At 35.4% G+C, this 18925-nt stretch overlaps 1 protein-coding gene across 1 annotated transcript; it reads right to left on the bottom strand.

The window, feature by feature from the left end:
* Window positions 1–6862: 6862 nt before the first annotated feature.
* LOC145799454 (uncharacterized) lies at window positions 6863–7795 on the bottom strand. The gene is made up of 3 exons (XM_082889041.1): window positions 7760–7795; window positions 7216–7498; window positions 6863–7101 (listed from the first exon to the last, which is right to left on the bottom strand). Exons 1-3 carry the CDS (start codon window positions 7793–7795, stop codon window positions 6863–6865), a joined length of 558 nt encoding a protein of 185 aa, XP_082745167.1.
* Window positions 7796–18925: the final 11130 nt, after the last annotated feature.

Consider the following 18925-nt stretch of genomic DNA (forward strand, 5'->3'; position numbering starts at 1 on the left):
GTTTTTTTACATTTACCAACAAAAAAAAAAAATGTTTTTCATTTTACATTGCTAAACTAAGTCATGAATTGAATAAGTGTCAAAAGGAAGTGAACTAGCAATAGCAAGCCTAAGCCTATGTTGTGGACAAAATAAAAAAATAAAAAAAAATACATAAACTTCCACAATTTGTATTTGACAAGGTGCTCTTTTTGGAATTGTTGCATGATAACCTCATTGTAAATAGTGTCATACACATCTTTTTCTATATATATTATCAAGCAATCCTCGAGTAGAAGATGACTCTTGCATTGGGGTTGACTTTCTTTTGAGAAATTTGTTCATATTCGCTTAAACTATAATAAAATTAAAAAAAAAAAACTAGTAAAATATTAACAATCATATTTGTCCCTAAAACTAGAGATTTTATTCTAAGCATGAACAATTTTTTAAAATTGTACAATGTGTATCACTTTCATATATATATATATATATATGGCGACTGGTACATATATTGCATATACATAAAGAATATTTAATGGAATAGTAAACGTTCTTGTTATCAACAATTTTTAAAAATTATACGAAGTATATCACTTTCATATACATATATATATATATATATACATATATATATATATATATATATATATATACATATCCTAGCGGATAGCACACGCGTTACGTGTGCAATTCTAATTAGTAAGAATAAAAACGAACAATAAAAAAATTAATATTATGTTGTCTAAGTAGTAAAAGTGTTCTTAGTAAAACTAAAGGTCTGAAGTTCAAAACTTACTCACACTTTGAAATAATAATTTTTTATTTTAGGATATAAAAATTTGCCACATGGTGAAAGGAGAAGTCGCCAAATACTTGGACACCAAATTCAATGCTTACATATATAATAGTACTAATGGGTGGCACATGCAATGCGTGTGCAATTCAGATAAGTAAGCATAAAAACAAATAATAAAGAAATTAATATCATAATATGTATGTTGTCTAAATAGTAATAGTATTCTTAATGAAACCCAAGGTTTGGGTTCAAATCTTGCTCATTAGGATAGGAAAATTTGTCACGTAGCAGAAGGAGAAACCACCACACTATATATATATATATATATGACAAGTATATATATTGTACATACAATAAAGAGTAATCAACGGAACATTAAAGTTAATTAAGAATCCCTGTTCTTGTTATTCAACAACTTTTTCACCACAAATCTCACATGAATATTATCGGCCAATAATTAGGTTCTTGCAATAATATTAATGTTCCAATCAGCAACATGACAAAATTTCTCTAAAGAGTATAAAAAATATTTATAATCACAAAAATAATCTTAAATATTATTTTTCCTAAATTGAAAATCATAAATCCTAGATTTACATAAACAAGGCTAATCCTAAATAGACGTAAGACCTATTGAAATCCATAGAGTGTGTTTTATTTTTATTTTTTTTCACTTTTTAACTCCTAAATCCTGTCAGTATGTAATTGAAGAAATCTTTTGACGGAAAAAAATATTGATACCTTAATCAAACGTGAGAGAGAGAAACAGAACAGTAGAAGGATGGACCCATGATCATAACAGCGGCTTCGCCCCTGTTAGTTATCGGCAGTGATTGAGAGCCCGTAATTTCGGGGCTCGAATGCCCCGAAATTCCATTTTAGGTAAAAAAAAAAAAAAAAAAAAAGGAAAAAAGAAAGAAAAAAAAAACAGTTTCCAAAATTAGAAATTAGGGGTATTAGGGGCAACTTTTTTAGGGCCACCAATCATTTTCCGTTAGTTATAATCAAAAATATTTTAAACTATGTTTTAAGTGGAGTTTAGTTATGACTTTTGATTATGAATCATTCTGATATTAATTAACATTTAGCTATGATTTATTGTGCTTCTTATTTTGACTATAATGGAAAAAATCTTTAGTTATATTGCAAGTAATACCTAGTCATGATTTATCGTTATCTTTTGTTTTTGAGGAGTTTGTACTGTACAAAGACCCCATTTAGAGACTTGTTCAAATGAAATAAAGTTTAAAAAACTGATGGGTGTGAAATTTTTACATTCTAGGGTTGAGTAAAGAAATTGAAAAATGTTCAAATTGAATTGATCTAGGCCAATTTAGTAGGTAGTTTAGTTTTTTTTTTTTTTTTTTTTTTTTTTTTTTTTTTTTTAATTCGTGGTTCGGTTCTGATTTGAAAAATTAAGAAACTGGTGTTAACAGATTGTTATTTTTGCTACTGTATTTTTTAATTATTTAGTATAATTTTAATTTTGTAATTGTTGTTATAACAAAATGTTTGGTTGATAGGAGTTTTATGTTCGCTAGATGTTAAACAATATGTTTATTTGCTAAATATTATGTTCGTTTAAGTTAATGGTTGAATAATGGGCATGTTTATCTTTTGAAAGTTCATGTTTTGAAAAACTACAGCAGATCAATGTTGAACAATATGTTTGCTTAATGTTGTGTTTTTGCTTAATTGATTAATATTATGAGAGTAGTTTGTTTGATGTGTACGTTGTTATTATTATTTTTTAAATTTATGATAGATTGAATTATTTTGAAAATATTATATAATTTTTCTTTTGAACAAAAATTATGTCAAATCGTAGTTTCAAATAGAACCGAACTATATTTAAATGATTTGGCTCAGATTGATTCTATGATTTTAATAATTTAATTTGATTCCCATTTTTATGAAATCATATAAAATAGATTGATTTTGATTTCATTCCAAACTAATCCAAACCGTATCATGCTAACCGCTATTACATTCTCATTTGCTGATGAAGGTCATCCCCCCACAACGTAACAAGCGTTCTTGGTGGTCTGCTGAAAAATGCTTGGGAGCACTAATTAGTGCTCCCACTAATTAGGTGGCAGTGGGTTCCGCCATGAATGATGTGATATTTTGGTTTTGGAGTTGTAATTTTTTTTTATTTTTTTTATTTTTTTAATGCATTAGTGCTATTAGTGGTGATGTTTTTAGTGGGATGAATCATTGTTGGTGGTCTGCTTTATCAATGGCCACAAATGGCTTTATGTTGTAGTATCTGATCAAATTATAAAAACTGATTCACCAAATCACTGTTAGGATTTATGACATGCCCCAAGAGAATTTTTTAAGAATGGTTTGGCTTTGGTCCAGTTTAAGATCGGACTAAACCATGTTATTGGGCTCTTGGGAGCTCACCATGGGTCCAGTTTTGAAAATCTGAACTGTTCAATGTGTAGAACTCGTCGAGTACTATATATGTGTAAAAAATTACGTTGATCGGATATCGATAGTTATGTAATCAAATCAGTTTTGTATAAAAAAATGGACGGTGAATAAATTAACGGCTGACAAAAAACTATTTTGATCAGATAGCTATCGATATCCGATCAACATGATTTTTTACAGCCATATAATACTTGACGAGTTCTACACATCAAACGGTTCATATTGTTAAAACGGGACCTGTAGTGGACCCCCACAAATCCAACAACATGGTCCAATCCGATCGTGGACTGGACCAAAGCGAAACCCCTTTAAGAAAATATCTTCTATGAAAAGCAAGGATGCCGCCAAAAGCCAAAAGCTAATTCATCTTCTTCTAATGCCCTTTTTTTTTTTTTTTTTTTGGGGGGGGGGGGGGGGGGGGTGTTTATTTGACGGGGCTTCTAATACCCACTTTGCTTCCTCATTCATTGCGCAAATTTCAAGTTCAATTTTGGGAAAAATACACTTTCCCCCTTAATTCGAAAGCTAAAAATCACCCAACAACCATGAATTTTGGAGCACAGTTGTGCATTGCGTATCGGAGTGATTATTGTGTCACTTGTAAGGTTCACTTTGAATTTTGTTTTGATGATTTAAATATTTTAATTTTTAAAAAATATTAAGTAAAACATAAATGGCAAGTTAGTTGGACATCGATAATTCCTTCCTGAAATCATATTTGTATTCAGTTTGATATTTAAATATTTATTTAATTAGTTATTATATATAAATATGATTTGATGAAATAGTTATTAATATCTGATAAATTTGATTTTTTTTTTTTTTTTTACAAATATACATTCTACTTGATATTTTTTTAAAATAAATGATTCAAATCATTAAAATAGAACCTGAAGTGAGTCTCACAAACTTCACAACAATCAGTGTTGTGCACTTACCCTAAGTCTAGCATCCATAAGACAAACTTGAGAAAAATAAACTACATACATGTTTCATAATGAAGAAGAAATAAACAACATAAATGATATCGAAACCCTCTCAATATGAATTAAATTCATATTACCTTAATTCTTCCAAACATTAAAATCATATTACCTTAATTCGACATAACTGGTTGGGTTTAAAGCATTAAAAATTCTTCGAAATATACGTTATGGAAAGGGCTTGAATATGGAATTAAGTGCATAAGAAATAGACACTCTAACCACTAAGCCATCAACATAATTATTGACAATATAATAAGTATATATGCTATATATTTAATATTACCTTAATTATTTTGACTAAAAATCAATGTATAAAAAACGTAAAATAAATTTTAATAATTTTTTTTGTAATTGATTATTATTTATTATGTTTGTAATTTTAATATTTATAAATTTTAGGATAAATTACAATTACACCCCCTGAGGTTTGTTTAAAATACAAATTGCCTCTTGTGGTTTCAAAAATTACAAATACCCCCTTGTTGGAATTTTTTATTTAACAGAATTAACTAAAAAAATGAAATTCATAATTGCTCTCCTATACAATAATAAAATTACCTAAATTATTAATTGAAATATATTTCTAACATCATAAAAAACTGTTAATTGACTTAATGATTTATTAATGAAAATGATGATTTGTTATGAAATTAGAAACCTCAGGGGGCAAAATGTAATTTCCAGAATCACAGGGAACAATTCATATTTTAATCAAATCTCAGAAGTTGTATTTGTAATTTACCCTAAATTTTAATATATTTGTGATATAATTATGATAACATGGTTCAATTTCGATTCACCCACAATTAAACCAGTGACCCATTCGCGCAGATCACTTTTTCGATTCGCTCGTCAATTCAATTTTCAAAACATTGGTTTATATAATTAAAATCATACTTATGTGTACGACCATTATATTTAAAAACTAGTGAAGTTTACTATGCAATGTACCAAATGACATTAAGAGTGAATGACGCAGCGGAATAAATCACACGAGACTAGATATCATTTTAGAAGACGAGAATTTTTGAATCCACAAGAACACCCTTGAATCCACAAGGAAGATAAAAGAAAAGCTCTTTAAAAAATATATATATATATATATTTTTTTTGATCGGCAAAGAAAAATTTCATTAATCAACATGAAATGAAAGGTACAGGAAGATGAAAAAGCTCTTTAAAATATTATTGAATGAATCAATTACATATGCTTGTAGGCTTATTTATAATAAACTAAACCTAATACTTGTAGGAAAAGTGAATAAACTAAATCTAATACTTGTAAGAAAAGTGATTCCAAAATAAACAAAGAAACTTAAATCAACACAAATTAAGAAACCTAAGAGAACTAGGAAACCTAAGAGACTAAAAATTCTAAACTATTTAAAATCCTAGCTTGGAAACCTAAGAGACTAAAAATTCTAAACTATTTAAAATCCTAGCCAAAAACCTAATTCTAAATAAAATTAAGAAATATAAAAATTATAGAATTTTGTTCTGCATCTTTCTTGCCTTTTGTTGGTCCAATTGTTCCAAGAAGTCTTCGGCTACTTGTTCTACACCAGTCCCTTCTTTTTGGAGAGAACTCGACCTCGAGTTCGATTATGGATAGAGGGGTTCTTCAGCATGATACTCATATAAATAAGCTACATTAAAAGTCTTGGAAATCTTCATGTCGTCTGGTAGCTCAATCACATAAGCATTGTCATTGATTTTCTTCAACACCCTACATAGACCATACTTGCGAGGCTCCAATTTGTTGTACGTGTTGACTGGAAATCTGTTTTTGCACAAAAACACCATTACTGAATCTCCTTCCTTGAACAGTTTGGCGCCGATGCTTGTCTGCGGCTGCCTTATATTTGGTATTTGTTTCCTCCAGCTTCTGTCGTACTTCTTCTTGTACTGCTTGGGCTTGTTTGGGCATGGTTTCGGCAGCAGTACTCACTCCTAGACCCCGACAAACGGAGCAAATCAACTGCATGTTTTGAAGACGTGACATACACTAGAGAGAATGGTGACTTTCCTGTGGCACTGTGAACTGCGCTATTATATGCGAATTCTGCTTGAGGCAAAGCAAGATCCCATTGCTTTGGTTTGTCTCCACAAATGCTGCGAACCAAATTTTCCAATGTTCTATTAGTCACCTCTGTTTGACCATATGTTTGAGGATGCGCAGTTGAACTATGATTCAAGGCTGTGTTAAATATCTTCCACAAAGTCACCCAGAAGTGGTTAAGGAACTTGACATCACGATCTGAGGTAATGGATTGAGGGACTCCATGCAAACGAACTACTTCTCGAAAGAATAATTGAGCCACATGAGAGGCGTCTGAAGGCTTTCGACAAGGAATAAAATGCGCCATATTTGAAAACCTGTCAACCACTATGAACACAGAATCAACTCCACGTTGGGTATGAGGGAGTCCCAACACAAAGTCCATCGACAAGTCTTTTCAAATGCTGTTAGGAATAGGTAGAGGCATATAGAGGCCAGTATTCTGAGACTGCCCTTTGGATACTTGACAAATGTAGCACTTCCTCACAAAATTGCCAACATCTCGCTTCAATTGAGGCCAGAAATATCGTTCTTCCATACTTGCGATAGTCTTGTCCCTGCCCAAATGTCCACTTAAGCCACTACCATGGAGATCCCGAATTAGTTTCTCTCGCAAAGAGCTACGAGGGATGCATAAGCGATTTCCTCGAAATAGATAGGCATCAGTGATGTGAAATCAGTGACTGGTTGCCTTTGAATACACTTTGCCCATATCTCCTTGAAGTCATCATCATCAGGGTAAAGTTTTTTCAGGAACTCAAACCCCACAATCTCATGTGTCAACGTGACTAATAAACTAGCCCGTTGACTCAAGGCATCCGCGACTCGATTCAAAACCCCTAATTTGTGGCGAATAGTAAAAGGGAATTTCTAAAGGAAAGTAGACCATCTTACATGCATGTTATCTAGGTGCTTCTGGCTGTTGATAAACTTTAAGGCTTGATGATCAGTACACAACACAAACTCTCTCTGTATTAGGTAATGTTCCCAATGCATCAAAGCTCGAACCACTGCATAAAATTCTTGGTCGTAAGTGCTCCACTTTTGCCGAGCTTCACTTAATTTTTCATTGAAAAAGGCCACTGGTTTATGTTCTTGAGATAGGACAGCCCCAATGCCCACACCACTGGCATCACATTCTACCTTAAAAATCTTCTCAAAACTGGGCAAAGCTAGCACTGGTGCAGTGCACAACTTCTCTTTGATCAACAAGAAGCTCTCTTCTGCATCATCACCCTACAAGAATTTTCCTTTCTTCATGCACTTTGTTATTGGTGCCACAATAGTTCTAAAACTTCGAATGAAACGCCTATAAAACGTAGCCAACCCATGGAAACTCCGAACATCACTAATAGTCTTGGGTGTTGGCCATTCTTGGATGGCTCGAACTTTCTTTTGATCCACATGAATGCCATCTAAACTAACCACATAACCCAAGAACAACAAACTACTTGTAAGGAAACTGCACTTCTTAAGGTTAACGTACAACTTGCTTACCTCTAGTGCTGTCAACACCTCTCGTAAATGGGCCATGTGTCCTTCTCTGATTTACTGTAGATTAATATGTCATCAAAATAAACCACGACAAATTTCCCAGTGAAAGGTCGTAATACCTGATGCATAACTCGCATGAAGGCACTGGGAGCATTAGAAAGGCCGAATGACATAACCAACCATTCATACAAACATCCTTAGTCTTGAATGCTGTTTTCCATTCATCTCCAGGACGGATTCGAATTTGATGGTACCCACTTCACAGATCGATCTTTGAAAACCACTTTGATCCTTCCAGCATGTCCAACATATCATCCAGTCGGGGAATGGGAAATCTATACTTGATGGTAATCTTGTTGATGGCTCGGCTGTCTACACATATTCGCCAACTTCCATCTTTCTTTGGCGTTAATAATGCCAGAACAACACATGGACTTAGGCTTTCACGAATAAGTCCCTTTCGCAGCAATTCTTCAACTTTCTCCCGCAGGATCTCACCCTCTTTTGGACTCATTCTATAGTGTGGTAGGTTTGGCAGACTTGCTTCTGGTATGAAATCAATCTGATGTTGAATGTCCCTCATGGATGGAAGTTCATCTGGAAACTTGTCAATAGTAAGCTCTTGGAATTCCTCCAACAATGGTTGAATTTTCTGAGGGAATGGAGTGATTGTGTTCTCCTTGGCCATAGGTACCATGTTTTCATAATCATAGCATATAACTCTTGTGAAGTTTTCGCATCTGCCACAAACTCGGCCTCTGAATTGGTCATAGTGAGGAAAGACTTCACTTTGACTTTCGGAGGCACTGTGTGTTGCTTTAAGGGACTCATAGCAATTTTATAAGACCCCCAATTAAACACATAAGTATTGTCTCGTCCTCTAAATGTAATATCCACATCAAATTGCCAAGGTCTTCCAAGTAATACATGACTAGTATCCATATCAACCACATCACATAATACATCGGATTTATAATGTTTGCCAATAGAAATAGGTACCCTACATACTTCGGTTATCTTGACAGCATGTCCTTTTTTGATCCAGCCAATACTGTAGGGAGAGGGGTGTGGTTCAGGAGACAACTTCAGGTGCATTACCAATCGTTTAGCCACAAAATTTTTGCAACTTCCATTGTCCACAAGAAGGTCACACACCTTTTGATTTATGGTACAACAAGAGCGAAAAATACTGTGACGTTGACTGAGGTCCTCAGTTTTTGGTGTAAATAGAACCCTTTGAACTACACAGTTGACTCGTTCTCCTTCTTCTCTGGCGAGTTCAGCACCTTCATACTGATCACCCTCATATTCTGCATCTCCATCATCCCCAATTTCATCTTCTTCTTCAACTAAATTAGCAGCCCTTCTTTCTGGGCACACATTAGAGCGATGGCCAGGCGTACCACATCTATAAATCACACGAGACTAGATATCATTCTAGTAGACGAGAATTCTTGAATCCACAAGAACACCCTTGAATCCACAAGGAAGATAGAAGAAAAGCTCTTTAAAATATTATTGAATGAATCAATTACATATGAATCAATTACATATGCTTGTAGGCTTATTTATAATAAACTAAACCTAATACTTGTAGGAAAAGTGAATAAACTAAACCTAATACTTGTAAGAAAAGTGATTCCAAAATAAACTAGGAAACTTAAATCAACACAAATTAAGAAACCTAAGAGACTAAAAATTCTAAACTATTTAAAATCTTCGCTTGGAAACCTAAGAGACTAAAAATTCTAAACTATTTAAAATCCTAGCCAAAATCCTAATTCTAAATAAAATTAAGAAATATAAAAATTATAGTATTTTGTTCTACATCTTTCTTGCCTTTTGTCGGTCCAATTGTTCCAAGAAGTCTTCGGCTACTTGTTCTACATTAGTGAAGTAGGTGAAATAGGGTTAATTACCGTAAGAGGCTCAACTATTAATGAATATTAACTTACCTCACTCATTTGTGAATTTATATATTTTGACCCCTTAAATTATAAAAATGTATCATGTTTACCGTCTAAACTACCTTTAGAAGATGTGTATTTGAATGATTTTTTATAGTTGAAAGATCAATATGAATAGATTCATAAGAAAAGGTTAAAGTGATATTCATAAATAGTAGAGGGATCATGGTGAAATATTTCAAAATATATCACAACTCTCTTTTTCAATTTGTCAAGCATATTGTCCAATCTCCATAAATGTTGTCAAGCCATAATTGACGCGATGCTAGAAATCAAAATACCGCGTCATGTCCCAGTTCCAACTAATAAATGATCGGGAATTCTTGCCACAAGTTTGTGGTTGATAAAAACGCAACGTATATGTGTCTATATGGCTCCTAACGTATTAAAAATGTTAATCGTATGGCCCAATTCAACTATTAGATTGTGTTTGTTTCATAAATTTAGAAAGGTATTTAAAATGAGAAATGAAAAAGAAATGTGAATAAAATATATATTTTATCTACGTTTCACATATATTTTTTCTTTCCATTTATAAATTCCTCTCCAAATTTGTGAACCAAACACATTTAAATTAAGAAAACTCTTGAACATTTCAATAAAAATAACAAAACTTAAAAAAATAAAAAAATGTTTGTACCATTTCTTTCTCTTCTATTCATGGATTGAAATATAAAAGTTGTCTATCTAAAGAGTCTACGTCTCTATTCTAAAGTTAAAATGAAAAATCATTTACGCGTACCAACTAAATAACTCGAGTATGTATAAAAAAAATAAATAAGGACTAATGTAGTTTAATTATAAACTCAATATTTCTATGATAATTAAATAAATGTTTAAATTTTTGTAGTCGTAACAGTAATTATACGTAGGAGTAGTAGAGTCGACAAAAATAAGAGTTGTAGCAAGGTAAATTTCCCTTTCTAATTGAATTGTTCAGCAATTTGGATCGGGTTGCTTCTGTCTTGAATGGACAATGTACCTCTTTCCATCAGAGGCCGGGGGAGCCAGGCTGGACAATCGAGTTTGGGACACAATTCTTCCTTCTCAAATTATTATTCTTCAATTTGTGTTTGTTTTTATCATTGATTAGTTGTCTTACAAGTTACACTTTGTGGTCATTGAAGACTTCTTAATACATTTTTTGACTTGAATATAAGAATTCCATCTTTGTAGACACTCAAAATACTCAAATAGACCTTCTCTAAGGTAAAATAAGCCAACAAGTATCAATTATTCTTCAACAAATTATTTGGCCTAAACAGATTGGCTTTATTCAATTTGGGTTAAAGGAGTTCTTTGGCTTGCTGGTGTTTTGGGCTGGACTTTTCTCTAGTCCATCATTTGGATTGGAAAGTGTTGTTCGGGTTTGTGGAGTCAATCACAAGTCTCGTTTCGATAATTTGAATTGTTAATTTTGTTGAGCCTTGTGTGCATATCATATATAAAAAAAATTAGATTGATTTGATATTTGTAATTCATTAATTTTATCACATTTGTTCTAAAAAGAAAAAAATAGATGATCTATTTTAAAAAATAAATTGACCATTAAGTTTTTTAGATAAAAACTCAATAAAATGAAGGGATTATGAATATCAGAACGATTTAATTTTTATTTTTTATTTTTATGAATAATATGTACACAAGATCCCATAAAATAAGTGATTCAAATCATCAAAACTAGAGTCGTGGTGGGCCTCACGGAGGGAAGCCCAACCCTATCAAGTACAACTTTTTTGAACGAAAATGCCATGTAGAAGCATGTTAATTTTTTGTGTACCCTTATTGTAATAAACTTGACCCTTATCATTTACACAACTTCTAAGCGCATTTTTGACAATTACATAATAAAAAATTATTTGACAATATTCACCAAACATGAACATAACTTTTTCAAAACTTGTTTAGAATTTAACTAAACACGCTTGCAACTTACTTAAATATTTTTAAGCTAATAATGTATAAGTAGATTGTCAAAATATCTTGATTATTTCGGAAGTTGAATGTCTTAAGTATTGACTAGTTTTGGCACTAGTTTAAGAAAGTTTGTCGGAAAAAAAAGATGGTTGTGAACATGATTGCTAATTTTATCGTAAATGATGTAAAACTTTCAAAAGCCGAGATTTTATTTTACAAATCATTATAACACAAATAAAGAATGAGAGTGAGATTCGAGAGAAGAAAAATAATGGCAGACTTTGACGGCAATGGAAGGATTAAAATAAGGTAATCATGGAGAATAGTAGGGTCTCATGTGTTTAATATTTTATGTTGTGAGATTGTTTTAATTCAAAAGATGTGTAGTGAGAAAATTTAGATGTAAGGTGATATGTGTATACTAATGTTTATATTGGTAATTTTGTTTAGCGATAAAATTGTAATAAAAATATTATTCATTAAATATGTGCACATAGACCAAATGGTGTGCGAAAATAGAAGCTCCTTGTATATTCTCCAAACTTCAAAGAAAGTTGGGTCTTCTCTCTAATTTTCTATCTTCGTTTTACCCTGACCTTCTTCTTCTTCTACCACTCTCCTTGTGTGAGAACATAGCCCTCTATCTCATATTATATTCCTCTCTTCTTCATACCCGCCTCCTTTTATTTTTTTCAACCTCCTTTCTTTACCCTTTTTGCTCTTCACTCTATTCTTTATACAAATCTCCTTACCACTCTACTCTTATTAGTCTTGCTCACTTCTTTCCTTTCTGTCACAGGTCTTGAGCACTTTCCCAGAGGTGAATGGGAAAAATCAAACATGGGCTATGGTGGCTGGCCCTTAAAAGACATATACCTATGTTGATGCTCAACTGGAATTGTCAGGGCTAGGGCGACCCTTGACAATCCAGATCCTTAGAGGGTTATGCGTGACCCATCGCCCCTTAGTAATTTTCCTGATGGAAACTAAGAATAAACAACCGGCTTTGGAAAGAATCCACAGAAGTCTTCACTTTTCCAACAAGTGTTATGTTGATCCAGTGGGCTTTTGTGGGGGCTTAGCGCTTTGGTGGAAGGAGGAAGTGGATTTATAGGTTTGCCACAAATCTCCTAACATTTTCAAGTGTAATATTTCAATGGGTGTGGCATCTTTCAATTGGCCTGCCACTTTTGTCTATGCCCCTCCTTGTTGGGCATAGAGGCGATCCTTTTGGCAATACCTAAAAAATCTAGCTTCAAGCAACAACTATCTGTGGGTGCCATGCCTTTTTCAAGTCTAATGTATTGCTTCCCACACTGACTTGCTTTATTGACATAGAGTCGCCACTTAATTTTTAAAGGGGAATTAAGAAATCTTTAATGATGAAAGCTAAGTTAAGGCCTAGTCTGTCATAATCAAGAACATTCCAGGTTCAGGAGCTTAGGTATAAAAAGGGAAGGCTATTTACATGGAAGCACCCCCATTTTGCCCAATCCGAAGATTAGCCTCTACTCACTCTCTATTTTATGATTGTAGTGGTTAATTATTCACAGAAATTCATTTTAGACCTAAAATTCTTTTCTAACATAAACTATGTGATTTGAAGAAATGTGAATATCGTATACTTTAGATTAAATGAATAAAGCCATATTTACATAAAAAATTATTTTTCAAAGAAAAGTGTGCTTTGATAACCAGTGGCTTTAAACGTAACCTAAGATACACAACATTGAAGAAAACATATAAAACACGCAATTTTGCATACAAAAAGCATAAACTTGCATTATTTAAAGGCAATGCAAATAGCTCACATATGCCAAGAAGGACAAAGACACTTACCCAGATGTCCACTTCCGCGCCTTACATGCATGCATAAAATAAATATGACCTAAATGCAACTAATACATGCAAGATAAGAACCTAGGTCCGGTTTGAGACTACTAAATGATGAATATGCATAAGAAGACCAAATAACACATAATGAAAAGAAAAACAATGATAGTAGCTATTTACATGATGATTCAAACTAGGCCTAACTCATGAGTTCTAGATGATTAAATGAGCATAATCATGCTATTCTAATGTACATAAAGAAAACATGCGAAATAAAGTGAGAAAATGGATAAGATGAATAACCTACATGATGCTATGATAGACTAACATCCTAGCATGCTCGAATATTGAAGACAAACAGAGAATAGGTACTAAAATATACAAAAAGATAGAAGTTTACCTATTGGTTTTAAGAAATCGAAGAGCGAATATGAATGAGAGCAAAGAAACTCAAGTTTCTGGCTTGGAAACCTCTTTCAGGCTTTGGTTCCAAGTTATGGTTGATGTGCTTCAGTCCTTAGAAGTTTTCAGACTTATTTAGCTGAGTAGGTGGTGCATTTTTGGAACTATAGGAGGAAAAAGAGAGATAAGAGGTGATATTTGGCTCTTAAATTTGCAAAAAGTGATTCAATTTCTTAACCCCTTCAAAGAGAGGGGGAGGGGCTCTATTTATAGAGATGGGGGAAGCCTCTGGAACCCTTCTACGGTTTCATTGCTTCCTCTTTGCCATTCCCACAAAAAATTATACCAAAATTGTGTTACCAAAAATAACTCAGCGATGCTTCAATGTGCGCACGTACAAACCAAGTGCGCACGCACAATGATTTTGCGTACGTACAAACAATATGCGCACTCACATCTAACATGCACATGTGCATTTTGCCTTGGTACACGTTCAATGCGTGCATGCACAAGTACGTGGTCTCATGCTCTTGGCTTGCTTGCGACATAAGTAAGGCCGAATTGCATTATGATCAATGTTTTAGATAAAATGGGCTACTAATTTTGAAAAATACGATCAATCAAAACACAATCGGGCTTTTTGGGGTTAAGAAGTTGGTTTTTGGCTAAAAATGGGTCCAAGGGTAAAATGGTCAATTTTGCAAAAAGTTAATTTTTGGCCAAAACAAGTTTGTACAACAACTTTAAGCAATCATTTAAACATTCTAAAGATGAAGTAAGTACCGTTTCATCATCGGGAGGTTTGTAAATGCCCAAAGTCTTAGGGTTGGTCAAAATGGGGTGTCTACACTATCTATAGTTATGTTTGGGTGATCGAAATGAAATAGGCTAGTGTTGGGAAAGGCAAGGAAAAGTTGGGAGTAATAGTACACATATGCAACAGTTTCAAGATCTCATTTCTGAATGTGAATTGATGGATTTAGAATTCAAGGGTGCTCCTTACACTTGGACTAACAACCAAATGAGTGAGCAACATGTTAAAGAAGATTGGACAAGGCTCTGACAACGGTGAGTTGGAGGTAATAATTGCGCAAGTACATCACAAAGCCTTGATTGGGTTGGATCATTGCCTCCTCCTTTTGTATTGTCATGTTCCTCCCAAAAAGATCCCTAGAATGTTCAAATTCAAGTCCATGTGGACTACAAACCTAGAGTGTGTTGATGTGATTAAGTCGTTATGGTTAGAGGAGGGTGCTGGGTCTCCAATGTATAGTTTTTCCCAGAAACTGAAAGGATGTAGTCATGGACTGTCTAGATGGAGTAAGGAGACTTTCAGGGACAATCGTATCGAGATCAATTCCTTGAGGTGTGCTATTATGAATGTTCAAGCCCAACCTTATTCTAAAACAAATTCTGATTGGCTTTGTCAACTCAAGAAGGAGTTAGAAGAGGTCATGGGTTGAGAAGAGATGTTCTAAAATCAAAGATTTAGAATTAATTGGCTAGATATGGAGAAAAAAATACGAGTTTTTTTTTTTTCTAAGCTACTGTCATCCAAAGGTGACAACATAATTAGTTAGTTAAAAATAAGAATGAATCATGGGAATAGTGTGAAATTGAGGATAATATTAATGCCTACCTCCTCAACTAATTTCGAACGTTTTTTCAAGCTACTTTAAACTGAGACATGATTGAGTCTTTATCAGTAATTGATTGTGTGGTTAGGGATGGCATGAACACTGTGGGGGTCAAATTTAACAATGTTGTATATATATGGGCCATACATAAGTTAGCTCTTAGTAACTTTACCGGGTTAAGATCTGATATGGAGTCGGCCATGGCTGAATAGAACCAATTGGTAGGCCGAATAGGCCGTACATCCTACAGAATGGCTGGAGGCTCACCTATGAAGGCGAGCCTCAGGAGGGTAATATAAAAGAAGAGGAGCATCAGCCGGAGGGGAGGTATGTAAGAAAAACATAATATAACTTGTGAGATAAGAAAACTTGAGAGAATACTAACTTAACCATCAGAGTGCTAATTCCGACACCCCCAACCGGAGTGTTCATCTCTTTTCCAGATAACAGCTCGAGGATCAAGAAGGTCTACTAAGAACGAGGGCTATTTCCAAACCACATCACCACAATTGGTGCCGCTTGTAGGAATACTCCAGTGCATTCATGGTCGACGTAACAGATAATCCTTCGCTCGTTGCTAACGAAGATACACCAGGAGATAATGTTACGCCCCAAACCATGTTTGGTCTGGAGAATATAATCGCGTAAAGGGCCCTGAACTTCGACTTCGTGGCTCAAACCTCTCCTTCAACCTCGATACAAGAAACCATGCAGACAATCATGGATTAAGAAAAATAAAATGAACAACACTTAGAGGATATGACGGCTGATAATGAGCATCTATGTAAGGAGTTGGCCATTGAGTTAGCCAAATCCCAACAAACCGCACCATGTCATGACCGAGGACGGTCGCCAAAGAAGAAGAAGGATGATCGGCGATGCTAGCGTCGGAAGCTTGACAGTAGTGCTTTTGACTCGTCACCCCAGGAACCCAGACAGAAGGGACGAGTTGATATGTTCAGCTTATTCGAGGGAAGTCTATACATATGGCACAGGTGAGGAAGGGGCGATGGCAGTTCGAACGAAGAGGATAAACACAATCCTTTCGTATGACGCATTGCAAGGGCTGCACTACCTAAAAAGTTTAAGGCACCAACGTTCACCTTGTACGACGGTAAGTCAAACCCTACGGACCACATTCGCCATTACAAACAGGCAATGATGTTGCATCCTGACGATGAAGCACTCATGTGCCGAATGTTTCCAAGGAGCCTGGGACCATTAGCTGTCAGATGGTATTATAAATTGGAGCCGGCCTCAGTAAAACGTTTTCACCAACTTCAAAAATCCTTCAGGGCAAGATTCATCACCAACGAGGGCCAGCCAAAGCAAGCCGACTCTCTCTGGGCAATACAAATCAAATCAGGAGAGACCCTCTACGAATACTTGGCGTGTTACTGGGAATGCTTCAACCTGGTGGATGATGCCTGCAATGATTCCATGGCCATCATCGCCTTTAAAATGGGATTGCAACCCGATAGTCCTTTCAGAAGCTTGTTGATCAGACGACCTCCCAAAACAGTTTGGGTGCTAATGAAGAAAGTTGAAGAGTATTGCAAAGTGCAAGACGATGCGCTTTGCGTCAAGTTTGGATAGGAGGTCGTGAAATCGACTCCGTCTGGTATGGTCCAGCCAATAAGTGTCGTACCATCAAGGAGCCCTGAACCATAAGCCCAGGCAAAATGGGACAATCAGCAGGATTCGCGCCAATCAAGTGAACAGTGTTTGCACCGATCAAATGAGCAGTATCAAGTGGATAGTAGGCGCTCCAAATGATCAGATAAGAAGTATATGGAGTTGGTGGAGCCGATCAGCAAAATCCTACCTAAAATCTAGCATCTACCACTCTTTAAGTGGCTATCCAAGATGATCGGACCCCTTGATACTAGACGAAGAGATAAGCGGTGTGAATATCACAGGGACCATGACCACGAGATTGACAATTATTATGCACTGATGGATCATTTGGAGGAGCTGGTGCAAGACAGCTGACTGGCACAACATGTACGTAAGGGCAATCCACCTAACACGGTAGCCTTACGCCTGGATTCACCTCCACTTGGTGTGATTTACATGATATACAGCCTGTCGCCACTAACCCAGGTACAACCCAGCCCATCCAAGCCGATCATATTAGCCAAATGGCCCTATCAGACTGGCAAAAACAACTTCAACGACACTAACCTTAAAGGGGTAACACTTCCCCATGACGATGCCCCTGCCATTGAGCTACGTGTAAACATATTCGTTGTTGAGTGCATTCTGATCGATCAGGGTAGCACTTTGAAGATAATGTATCACAAGACTTTTCTTAAGCTTGGCATCACTTATTCAGACCTGTTACCGGCCAAATATCCTATGTTTGGCTTCAATGTCAACCCCGAGTACCCTTTGGGCAAGATCATACTAGCCCTGTTTGGTAGAGCTGTGGGAAAGTGCTTATAGCTTATGCCCAAACAGCTTATACCTTATAACTTTCAGCTTAAGCTGATTTCCAGCTTATTCTTAAAGCATCTCCTGCCCCACTCAAAGAATAAGCTGATTTCTGACTTCCACAAAACTATAAGCTATAAGCTATAAGCTAAACCAAACACATCAAAATAACTTAAATTAAGCTGAAAGCTGAAATAAGCTGTAAATAATTTCTGCCAAACAGGCACACTGTCGATACGTGCAGGTACCAAATCAGTCGACGTGGAGTTTCTGGTTGTCAAACTTCCATTACCGTATAACCTCATCATGGGAAGAACCTGGTTGTACACAATGTAGGTCGTCCCAAGTGCCTACCATCAGTTACTCTGTTTTCCACCACAACATGGCATCGAACAAATTCGAGGTTTGCAAAAATTGGCAAAGGCTTGCTATCTTATTGCTTTGGCAAAAAAGTCAAAGGAATTAGGACTGAATTCGATTGAAATTCTGGATCGGGAGAGCCTCGAGGACGTGGGAAAAACCCCCAGTGATAAGGCGACCGAGGACCTCTATCGGATCAGTATCAAAGGGGAACGTAAAAAGTTCTTCATGATCCTACTACCCTGGATACAACCGAATGGCAAGAGTTGGTTTCCATCTTACTTGGCAATATTGACGTATTTGCCTGGACGCCATATGAGATGCCAGGGGTGGGTTCGAGCGTGGCTCAACGCTGTTTAAATGTCGATCCAAAAGCAAAACCAATCATTCAGAAAAGTCGCCAGTCGGCCGCAGAACATACTTTGACCGTTGTGGATGAAATCGACAGGCTATTGGAAGCCAAGGCCATTCGTGAAGTAACCTATCTCACATGGTTGTCCAATACCGTGGTTGTAAAGAAGAAAAATGGATCTTAGCGTGTTTGTGTGGACTTCACGGATTTGAACAGGCTTGTCCCAAGGATTGCTTTCCCCTTCCTCTAATCGACCAACTTATAGACG

The sequence above is a fragment of the Camellia sinensis genome, chromosome 9 (assembly GCF_055761805.1).
Source record: "Camellia sinensis isolate YWXY chromosome 9, ASM5576180v1, whole genome shotgun sequence".
NCBI classification, from domain to species: Eukaryota; Viridiplantae; Streptophyta; class Magnoliopsida; order Ericales; family Theaceae; genus Camellia; species Camellia sinensis.